This window comes from Mizuhopecten yessoensis, unplaced genomic scaffold, assembly GCF_002113885.1.
Source record: "Mizuhopecten yessoensis strain PY_sf001 unplaced genomic scaffold, ASM211388v2 scaffold10863, whole genome shotgun sequence".
NCBI lineage: Eukaryota > Metazoa > Mollusca > Bivalvia > Pectinida > Pectinidae > Mizuhopecten > Mizuhopecten yessoensis.
Genome location: NW_018408759.1, coordinates 334996 through 347906, shown reverse-complemented (window position 1 = coordinate 347906; position 12911 = coordinate 334996). Strand labels below are relative to the sequence as shown.

The following is a 12911-nucleotide window of genomic DNA, read 5'->3' as shown; positions in this document are numbered from 1 at the left end:
TAGCTATCATATATATATGTTACAAAGCACCTATTTCCAGTCTCCTAGCTATCATATATATGTTACAAAGCACCTATTTCCAGTCTCCTAGCTATCATATATATATGTTACAAAGTACCTATTTCCAGTCTCCTAACTATTATATATATATGTTACAAAGCACCTAGTTCCAGTCTCCTAGCTATCATACATATATGTTACAAAGCACCTATGCTAGTTCCAGTCTCCTAGCTATTATACATATATGTTACAAAGCACCTATTTCCAGTCCCCTAGCTATTATATATATATGTTACAAAGTACCTATTTCCAGTCTCCTAGCTTTTTTATATATATGTTACAAAGCACCTATTTCCAGTCTCCTAGCTATTATATATATATGCTACAAAGTACCTATTTCCAGTCTCCAAGCTATTATATATATATGTTACAAAGAACCTAGTTCCAGTCTCCTAGCTATTATATATATATGTTACAAAGCACCTAGTTCCAGTCTCCTAGCTATCATATATATATGTTACAAAGTACCTATTTCCAGTCCTCTAGCTATCATATATATGTTACAAAGCAGCTATTATATATATATATATGTTACAAAGTACCTATTTCCCAAAGTACCTATTTCCAGTCCTCTAGCTATCATATATATGTTACAAAGCACCTATTTCCAGTCTCCTAGCTATTATATATATATATATGTTACAAAGTACCTATTTCCAGTCTCCTAGCTATTATATATATGTTAAAGTCTCAGGAGAGAATATCTTGGCTGCATCCTTATCTATTGTATACTAATTAGACACTTACGGTACATTTTGTCCATTTAAAGTAAGCATGCTTTAATCTGTCCGAAAAACTGTGGTTAAAATTGCAGTGTTAAAGTATATTGTTTTGAAAAGATTTATTGTATTTATGTCATGCCCATAAGCGTGTGATGCCTTTTCTGTTGACTTCTTATATAATTATCTCACCAGAAGTAGGCTTCAGGCCAAATTAAAGTCATTTTTATGCATACACGAATTCACAAGATGTGAGGAGAGCAGAATCCTAGAAATAGTGACTATACAGTATCTTTGACTTGGTCAGAGGTAATGTTTACACAATAAACGTGCCGAGTCTTACTCTTGGCCCATTCAGTTTTCACCTCTGATACTTTTATCTGATATCAGTTATATTTATCAAATGTCAAATAAAAGCCGCGAGTATGATAGTAGTGGACACCTGTTTTATCCTCCTTAGGGGTGTTCTGTTGGTCTAAGGCTTCATCAATGTACATTTTCACTTTATTGCGATGCTCATCAGCTTCCAGATTTTACATTTTACTCGCCAATTGTGTCTGCTGGACATGGCCATTACATCATATATAAATTCATGTCTGTGCATGCTTAACTTAACAAAAAATATCAAATTCTTTACAGTACATAAGATAATTACTTAATATCTTTGACAGGTTTCACTTCCTGAGTGTATTAACAGAAAAATTTACTATGTCAGAAAAATAGGAAATGCCAGATTTATGCTGTTGATAAGAAAAGAAGCAAATGTTAGCGGCACAGTATACGTACCTTTTAAGATTGTTTTTTAGTTTTACAAGACTCTTTAAAACTAGTTTTGAAAAATATTGTTTTATAGTTTACAAGACTCTGTAAAACTAGTTTTGAAGCTGCTGATCTGACTGCTGGCTGGCCAATGTTATAAAGGCCAGTTCTTGGGTCACTGTTGTTTCGTTTTTTATAATCTTTTTGATGTTTAACTAAAAATGCACCACCAGATAATTAATATATTGTTGTCAGTGTCTCATTGAAACATAACAAACTTGTAGTCCTCCTCCTCCTCCCAGTGAACTAGCTCTATCGTTTTATATTGTTATCAGTGACCTAGACATCTACAGGTATACTGCATTGTAAAACTAACCAACCAGCTACTAACTGAATCACTGACCATGCCTGAACAGCCAAGCTGGTCAAATCAAAGCAACCACTATATATATTGGTAGTTAGACCCTGACTCCATCTTTGTTACCTGGAGCTAGATTTGTCACATGGAACTGATACCTCATAATGGGCAACACAGACATACAACACACCTGTAAATAACTTGTTAGTTAGGATACCTGGGAGAGCTACCTGTCAATAACTTGTTAATTAGGTAACCTGGGAGAGCTACCTGTAAATAACTTGTTAGTTAGGATACCTGGGAGAGCTAACTGTCAATAACTAATTGTTCATTAGGTTACCTGGGGGAGCTAACTTGTTTTCCTCCCACCATTTATGTAATTATGAAGTAAAGAGATTTTCCTAATACATTATAATGTGATGATCATGGCTCCATTTAATTCTGCAGTTAATAAACTCAACAGCTGTGCCCTTGATTGGTACAGATGTATAGCAAACAGGAGAGGGGTTTATCACAGTAATTTGGGAAATGAACCAGGGTCCAAATTGATATATTCATCAGCAAAATGAGGGAAATTGGGAATTTTCAAATGTTGAATTATTCAAATGAAACACATTATTACATTGTTCAAATCACTTTGAAAATGTCTTATATAGTATATTTCATCAATTACTGAAAAGGACTGACAATTCACTTTTTCTTTTTTGGGGGGGATGGAGGGGGGTGTAATTGTCTGGGAAATATGAGGAAATGGGGCATATTTTCAATTGAGAATGTATTCATTTAACAAACCTGACTTTTTGTTCAAAGTGGAGGTTGGGGTGGGGGTAAAGCGCTGCAATTTACCAATAAATATATACATATAATAGAACACAAAGTGTGCATACGAACCTTGCGTGTTCAACAATCTGTCAAACAGTTCAACAATACAGATGTTTTATTTCACATCAATATCAGTGATCAATCTACAAATTATTTTCATCGGTCCTTTTCAGCTGAATTGCAAACAACAATGGGTCCCACAATGTTAAATTCAAGTATTTCCAGAATTTCTGTGAGTATAGGACTCAGGACTAGTATGTAGATTTAACACTGAATACACTAGGCATATATCGTGTCCCTGCTTTTACTTAACACTGGAGGGTCATCCATAGCTTACCTAAAGCTAGCAATACCAGGTCAATTAAACAACCACCTGCAGGTCTGTAGAGTTTTCACATTAATTAGCCTCTTTATAAGCCCACGTTATAGTTTATATATGAAGGGTTTACTCTGTTACAGTACACATACTGTACATAGTGTAAAGATTTATTCAATAATACATGAACATTTTACACAACGTAATTTTATTTCATTTGTTATTTGTACTTGTATTAATGTCAGATCTATTGACTTTTTATCGAAGTTTTTAAATTAATGAAAGTCCTAGATTTCGCAGCAAATGATTTAGGAAGACAACCAACATACACCTACAGGGAATGTCAACCAACATACACCTACATATACAGGGAATGTCGAATAACATACACCTACAGGGAATATTGAACAACATACACCTACAGGGGACATTGAACAACATACACCTAGAGGGAACATTGAACAACATACACCTACAGGGAACATTGAACAACATTCTGTCAACCAACATACACCTACATATACAGGGAATGTCGAATAACATACACCTACAGGGAATATTGAACAACATACACCTACAGGGGACATTGAAAGACATACACCTACAGGGAACATTGAACAACATACACCTACGTATACAGGGAATGTCAAACAACATACACCTACAGGGGACATTGAACAACATACACCTAGAGGGAACATTGAACAACATACACCTACAGGGGACATTGAAAAACATCCACCTACAGGGAACATTGAACAACATACACCCACAGGGAACATTGAACAGCATACCCCTGCGTATACATGGAACGTCAAACAACATACACCTACAGGGAACATTGCACAACATACACCTACAGGGAACATTGAACAACGTACACCAACGTATACATGGAACGTCAAACAACACCAACAGAGAACATTGAACAACGTATACATGGAATGTCAACCAACACCAACAGAGAACATTGAACAACGTACACCTACGTATACATGGAACGTCAAACAACATACACCTACGGGGAATATTGTACAACATACGCCTACATATACAGGGAATGTCAAACAAAATACACCTACAGGGAACATTGAACAACGTACACCTACGTATATGTGGAATGTCAAATAACATACACCTACAGGGAACATTGAACAATGTACACCTACAGGGAACATTGAACAACATACACCAACAGAGAACATTGAACAACATTCACCTACAGGGAACATTGAACAACGTACACCAACGTATACATGGAACGTCAAACAACACCAACAGAGAACATTGAACAACGTATACATGGAATGTCAACCAACACCAACAGAGACCATTGAACAACGTACACCTACGTATACATGGAACTTCAAACAACACCAACAGAGAACATTGAACAACGTATACATGGAATGTCAACCAACACCAACAGAGACCATTGAACAACGTACACCTACGTATACATGGAACTTCAAACAACACCAACAGAGAACATTGAACAACGTATACATGGAATGTCAACCAACACCAACAGAGAGCATTGAACAACGTACACCTACGTATACATGGAACGTCAAACAACACCAACAGAGAACATTGAACAACGTATACATGGAATGTCAACCAACACCAACAGAGAACATTGAACAACGTACACCTACGTATACATGGAACTTCAAACAACACCAACAGAGAACATTGAACAACGTATACATGGAATGTCAACCAACACCAACAGAGACCATTGAACAACGTACACCTACGTATACATGGAACTTCAAACAACACCAACAGAGAACATTGAACAACGTATACATGGAATGTCAACCAACACCAACAGAGACCATTGAACAACGTACACCTACGTATACATGGAACTTCAAACAACACCAACAGAGAACATTGAACAACGTATACATGGAATGTCAACCAACACCAACAGAGACCATTGAACAACGTACACCTACGTATACATGGAACTTCAAACAACACCAACAGAGAACATTGAACAACGTATACATGGAATGTCAACCAACACCAACAGAGAGCATTGAACAACGTACACCTACGTATACATGGAACGTCAAACAACATACACCTACAGGGAACATTGAACACCATACACCTACAGGGAACATTGAACAAAATACACCTACAGGTAACATTGAACAACATACACCTACAGGGAACATAGAACAACATACACCTAAAGGGAACATTGAACAACATACACCTACAGGGGAAATTGAAAAACATACACCTACAGGGAACATTGAACAACAAACACCTACATATACAGGGAATGTCAAACAAACATACACCTACAGGGAACATTGAACAACAAACACCTACATATACAGGGAATGTCAAACAAACATACACCTACAGGGAACATTGAACAACATCCACCTACAGGGAACATTGAACAACATACACCTGCGTATACATGGAACGTCAAACAACATACACCTACGGGGAATATTGTACAACATACGCCTACATATCATACACCTACAGGGAACATTGAACAACATACACCGACGTATACAGGGAATGTCAAACAACATACACCTACAGGGAACATTGCACAACATACACCTACAGGGAACATTGAACAACCAACACCTACAGGGAACATTGAACAACATACACCAACAGAGAACATTGAACAACATTCACCTACAGGGAACATTGAACAACATACACCCACAGGGAACATTGAACAGCATACCCCTGCGTATACATGGAACGTCAAACAACATACACCTACGGGGAATATTGTACAACATACGCCTACATATCATACACCTACAGGGAACATTGAACAACATACACCGACGTATACAGGGAATGTCAAACAACATACACCTACAGGGGACATTGAACAACCAACACCTACAGGGAACATTGAACAACATACACCTAGAGGGAACATTGAACAACATACACCTACAGGGAACATTGAACAACATACACCTAAAGGGAACATTGAACAACATACACCTACCGGGAGCATCTGAACAACAATCACTTTTAAGGAACACTGGAACAACAAACATCGAAACACAAACACCTACTCCAGGAACCAGGCAACCCACCTGCTCAAGAAATCAGAGCAAGACACCTACTCCAAATATCAGGACACACATTTACAGTAAAATCAGACAAACACACAAATTCTAGGAACATCCAAGCAGAATACTACTAGGAACAACGGAGCAACATACAACTAGGAACATTTGGATAGGTGATTACTACACAGTAACAAAGGCTCATCAGTTAATAATCCCTCCGTAATTAGAAGTATTGATATAAGCGACCTAACTCCGCTGAAATCTGCTGAATTGAAGTATGAGAACAGTTATATTAAATTTCCAATTAACAGTTAACAAAGAAAATATAGGAAGATTGGATGTTGAGTGTAAAAGTACACATGTTTTAAGGAGTGGGTGCAGGCTACCTGTATCCTTCTCTAGTCTCTATAGCCAGCTAGAGTACATACACAGTTCAAAAATAGTAATTAATTTAACTTTGATTTTCAAAATTGTTCTCCTTTGCAGAACTTAAAATAGATATCAAATACACAATGCATCGACTACTTAACAAGGGTGAGTCACACACAACTGATCACTGTGTAGATTAACAGTATTAATCTTTCTGGTCTCTTATTAACGCAGATTAAAACTACATTATGTATGTCTCCATATCATTTTTCTTCCTTAAATCTATACATAGGCAAAACTCAAAAGTATGATATATGTCTACTAGTTAATATGATACTATTTCATTATTAATTCATTGTAAGTTTAAAAGTATATAGATAAAGATTATATTTCATTATTTATCATTTATATTATATACATATTAAGTGCTGATACATATATACTGTAGTATTTCATTATTTATTGTAAGTTATATTAATTACCGTAATTTTGCGCGTATAATGCGCACTTTTTTAGGTAAATATTGTCATGTCAAAAAGGGGGTGCACACTATACGCAGGAACAAGTCATTCTTGGTTTAACGTTCTCGAGTCTCTAGTTGGCCATATTGGATTACTCTCCTTCAAAGAGTTTTATTTTGAGTCGTCGGTCATATATGATAAGATTGAAGATTAAAATAACAACAAAGAATGAAATTCTTTGGCAACACAATTTTTCCCTTCTCTTAAATGATTAAAATTGATAATTTGTGGTCATGAATGCTGATTTGGCGAAATTATTTGCAGTCGCGATCGAGAGACCGTGTTGTTTTCACTCCTCAACATGTGAACACGTGGCGTGAAGACCTATTGCAATGTTAGAACTACAGACTGATTTGACCATAAAGGGATTATAAAAAAAAAAATTATACTAGAAGCGTGGACATTCAACACATCCCCTTCAAATCTACTCGAAGGAAAAAAATAAAAGCAGAATACACTATTTTTATGATGCTTCATAATATTGAAATAATTCACGAGGTTATCGATCACGTCAACATGAAAGTGAGCCGGGAAAAAAGCATGCACACTAGGCTTAGCGATTTGGTAAAAAAAAAAACACAAAACTAACATGGAACGGAGCCTATAATTGAAAAACTACATTTTCATAATTATGAGAAAATTGCCGGGATGTCGAAACATAAGTTGATCGGCGATTCTCTGGCATCGGAATCTGCAGGATTCGTCCACCAAACGTAGGGAGACCTTCATGGGCTTGTTGACTCCAATCAATCAATCATTAATTAATCGGCGTTATAAACACCAAGCTACCTTTCATGCTACTTTTCATAAACCTGGTACTCAACTAGTGTCAAACACCTCAGTTGATCATAAACCTGGTACTCACCAAGTGCCAAACACCTCAGTTGATCATAAACCCAGTACTCAACAAGTGCCAAACACCTCAGTTGATCATAAACCCAGTACTCAACAAGTGCCAAACACCTCAGTTGATCATAAACCTGGAACTCAACTAGTGTCAAACACCTCAGTTGATCATAAACCCGGTACTCAACTAGTGTCAAACACATCAGTTGATCATAAACCTGGTACTCAACAAGTGCCAAACACCTCAGTTGATCATAAACCCGGTACTCAACAAGTGCCAAACACCTCAGTTGATCATAAACCCGGTACTCAACTAGTGTCAAACACCTCAGTTGATCATAAACCTGGTACTCAACAAGTGCCAAACACCTCAGTTGATCATAAACCTGGTACTCAACAAGTGCCAAACACCTCAGTTGATCATAAACCTGGTACTCAACTAGTGTCAAACACCTCAGTTGATCATAAACCCGGTACTCAACAAGTGCCAAACACCTCAGTTGATCATAAACCTGGTACTCAACAAGTGCCAAACACCTCAGTTGATCATAAACCTGGTACTCAACTAGTGTCAAACACCTCAGTTGATCATAAACCTGGTACTCAACAAGTGCCAAACACCTCAGTTGATCATAAACCTGGTACTCAACTAGTGTCAAACACCTCAGTTGATCATAAACCTGGTACTCAACAAGTGCCAAACACCTCAGTTGATCATAAACCCGGTACTCAACTAGTGTCAAACACCTCAGTTGATCATAAACCTGGTACTCAACAAGTGCCAAACACCTCAGTTGATCATAAACCTGGTACTCAACTAGTGTCAAACACCTCAGTTGATCATAAACCTGGTACTCAACAAGTGCCAAACACCTCAGTTGATCATAAACCCGGTACTCAACTAGTGTCAAACACCTCAGTTGATCATAAACCTGGTACTCAACAAGTGCCAAACACCTCAGTTGATCATAAACCTGGTACTCAACTAGTGTCAAACACCTCAGTTGATCATAAACCTGGTACTCAACAAGTGCCAAACACCTCAGTTGATCATAAACCCGGTACTCAACTAGTGTCAAACACCTCAGTTGATCATAAACCTGGTACTCAACAAGTGCCAAACACCTCAGTTGATCATAAACCTGGTACTCAACTAGTGTCAAACACCTCAGTTGATCATAAACCTGGTACTCAACAAGTGCCAAACACCTCAGTTGATCATAAACCCGGTACTCAACTAGTGTCAAACACCTCAGTTGATCATAAACCTGGTACTCAACAAGTGCCAAACACCTCAGTTGATCATAAACCTGGTACTCAACTAGTGCCAAACACCTCAGTTGATCATAAACCCAGTACTCAACTAGTGTCAAACACCTCAGTTGATTATAAACCCAGTATGTATATACTCAACTAGACTTTCAGACCTCTTCGCTGATTATAAAGTTTAAAATTTAATTAGAGTCTTAGACAAAACTGAACTAATCATAAACCAAGTACTGTACTTAGATAGAGTACCTAGAGTATAGAGTTCTAATATAAATTGGTGCTTAACTGCTGGTATTTATCAAAACTCTAGTTACAGGGTTGTTTTCCTGTCCAATTGAAATGAACACAAGTTATAACATTGTTGGAATATTTAATATATATACTGTCCATGTGTTATCAGCGGGATAAGGCACTTAAAGATCCTGGGCAGGTACATAGTACATTAGGAATTTATTGTAGTCTAATTTAATTTCCAATGACTTGTGTTTCACTTAAAATCATGTCATTATCAAAAACTGTATTATTTTTCATTTTAGACTCATTCCATATGTACAATTAATGAGAGTATAAACAGAATTGCTAATGCATTGAAAATATATATATATATGTGCATAAGTTATGTTTGTATTTCATTTGTGATCGGTACATGTACATATGACTGGACAAATAATTTAATTTCAATGAAGAAATAAAAAGTGAGATTTAAACTGACCGTATTGCTGATGTAGATATTATGTACAAATATTAAAGTATCATTTTATCATGACTAGCATTGATTCACTGTACTTCAACAATTATCCATTTTACCTGTACTAACATACATGTACATGTTAATACACTGTACAAAGTTGTAATTAAGGAAACCTTTTAATTTGTTTGTCAAAACAATATAGCAATGGTACACACAGGCTAACATATTGATCTTTCATGTCAACTAATTCTTCAGTTAATAGTATGGCATTTAAAAGGGACCTCATTAATTACTAATATTAAGAAATAAAAATAATGATGAAGTTGTAATCACAAAGAGTCATCAGATGTAACTTTGTTACAGTGCTGTGACATATAGAGCACATGTGTGTAGTGCATGTGGCTAGTCCGCTTTGCTTCATGTTTAGTTATGCGTGCATTTTATGCTGCTTCTTCGGATTTGTGCGAATGTTTGCTCTTATTATTTTATTCATTTAATATTAATTTTGTTACTATGTAAATTGTAGTTCATAATGTCTGTTTTTAAGTGTATGTGCTTTGCTTCAATGTTTTATGCTTATATGTATTTCTGGTAAAAATTACTGTCCTGCTATATATATGCATGTATATATATTTAGCTTAAAATTTTGCATGGAGACTTATGTTTTAACACTTTCTGTTTCATAATGTTTTATATATGTAATTTCTTGAATTGATGCTTTTTACTTATGTTTGCCCGAATAATAGCTTTTAATAGCTAATGTTAAATGTTTTTAAAATATATCCGACGTTAAATAAAGTTTATTGTATTGTATGTACATCTGTCACAGCTGTAGTTCAAATTAGTTTTTCATATAATATATTTAACGTTGTAATTGCATCTGATTTCAATATTTTCAAAATGTTCAGTACCTAATAATCCTGTTTGAAATTTTGGATTAAAAGGAACATCAATATTATATTTGTACTTAACTAAGATAAAAAAAAAAAAGGGTCCGGTTAGATTTCAGACCAGCAGTGAAACTACAGTAAATGCTGAGTTAGAGACACTGTGAATTCCTCCATTTCTATCTGTAGAGGCACAAGGTAGCTAGGTGCATCTTACAGATTTTTATCAGACATGGTTGATGCATTATCAGTACCTCTTCTGTGGTAGCCGTATTACTTGCTACCTTTTTAGTGTATCCAATGTTGTTTACTCACAATTCTTACAAATCACTATAATTTAAATACCACTATAAACAATGAGTAGGGAGTACAGGAGCTGACTAATTTCAGTCTTATTAAATAGTTTTATTTACATTGAAATTACATCTGAATACATGTACAAAACAAGGTTTAAACAATAAAATCAAATACATTAGTTATATCATAACAATGTTGCAGTGTTAAATATATTAATATTAAATATAAGTTAAACATCAAAAAAATCTGATCTCTATAGATCTCTTTCGTACCATTAATGTATCAATTTGGATATTTTCATATCTCTGTAATACATTAAAACCATATTAAATTGAATTTCTATCATAAATCAAATATATCAAATCAGATTTCTGTAACACATAATAAGATTATCAAATTACATCTTATAATAATTAATTAGAACTTTATAATTCAACAGATGTGAAAAACAGCTATATTTATTATGTTTACAATGTTTGTCAACAGTGTTTTATATACAGTACAAATTGTTTACACATTTTATGTTACATCTCATCCGATACTCAAACAATTTCGACCTTTTAAATAGTTTCTCCGATTGCCTTGACCCTAACGGCATTTCTACCGTCAGCCTGACCTCACGAGGTCACTCTTTGTATGCATACCGCTACATTGTGTAGCCCGGCGTACTTCATTCAAACAATTATGTATACACATGTTCATGCTACATGCGTAGAAGGTTGATTAACGTTTTAAGATATGTACACGGCAACCTCTATCACCTCTCGTTGTTTATGTGTGTTGATGATGAACTTACCATTCTCGGCAGTCCTTTGCAGACCCAAGCCGCTACATAATCCAAAAACAACAAGCAAAATATACAGCATACTGAGCAAGATCTAATCCCGTCACATCGGGATTCCTTAAAGTCATTGGCAATCAAGTCCAGCACTAGACCAACGTCTCCTCTCACTCACTGCGAGCCCGTATCAACGTGACCCAGATATGATCTCCTACAAAAGAAAAAAAATGGCGACCTCGAATAAACCGTGTACAATGTTATCACGCAGAACTCCATCACACGGCATCATAACCTCATTGCAGTGCTACACGTGTGTTTGGTCACATCCACAACCCACTGGTCCAATTGTAACTATGTTCGTCAGAAGTGACAACGCGAGTTACCAGAGGATGCATGCTTTGTGAGTGTACACATGTGATCCGTTAGTGGTCGCAGTTTTGGTCAATCTAAGGTCGTGGGCATTCTTCCAAAAAACCAACTGATCATCGCTTCTCTAACACTGACAGTTATCTTATGTTGCGTGGAAATAAATTAAATTCAGCATTGACATAAGAGTGATTGCTTTCATCTATTAAGCGAATAACATTTATTGGCAAAACAAATGTCGATCGGTTACAAATATCGAGGCAGAATGTCAATAAACTCTCCCTACTCACCTCCTTCGGAATTGATCCACTCACGGAAAAAATACTTTAAAATATCTCCAATGCCTCAAATAAACAATCCTTATACACAAGCCACACATTAATCCAATAAGAGTTGTATTGTAAAAAGATCAACAAATCAGTGCATTTTGTATATATTTAGCACGAAGAAGATAATACCATCGACCTTGTTTGCATCGCGAATCCACTATAATATTGTTTTGCTTTGCATGTAATTGACACATTTCCGTATAAGGAAGTGAAACGTCACAACACCTACTGCCGCGACATCTATCGACTAATGCAAAAAGCGCCAGTACTCGATCGGCATCGTAAATATGTTTGTGTTGGAGTGAGTCTGCTCTAACTGTTACAAACATTTTATTGACTTGGACTAATTTTGTGAATGAAATTGCACAGAGGTTACGTAGTGTACAAACTATTACGATAGAGCGATAAAACGAGATCGATTGTAAAAGTTTCAATGCATTTCTGTACACA

General features: G+C 35.9%; 1 protein-coding gene across 1 annotated transcript in view; it reads right to left on the bottom strand.

Moving 5' to 3' along the window:
* Window positions 1–12666, bottom strand: part of LOC110463058 — a gene marked incomplete at its 3' end in the record, with an annotated part of 37893 nt that extends 25227 nt beyond the window's left edge. Inside the window, exons 1-2 of the mRNA XM_021517396.1 lie at window positions 12423–12666; window positions 11782–11977 (exon numbers count right to left, since the gene is read on the bottom strand). Coding sequence (XP_021373071.1) covers window positions 11782–11851 — 70 coding nt within the window. The remainder of the gene's footprint in view (window positions 1–11781; window positions 11978–12422) is intronic.
* Between the last annotated feature and the right edge of the window lie 245 nt (window positions 12667–12911).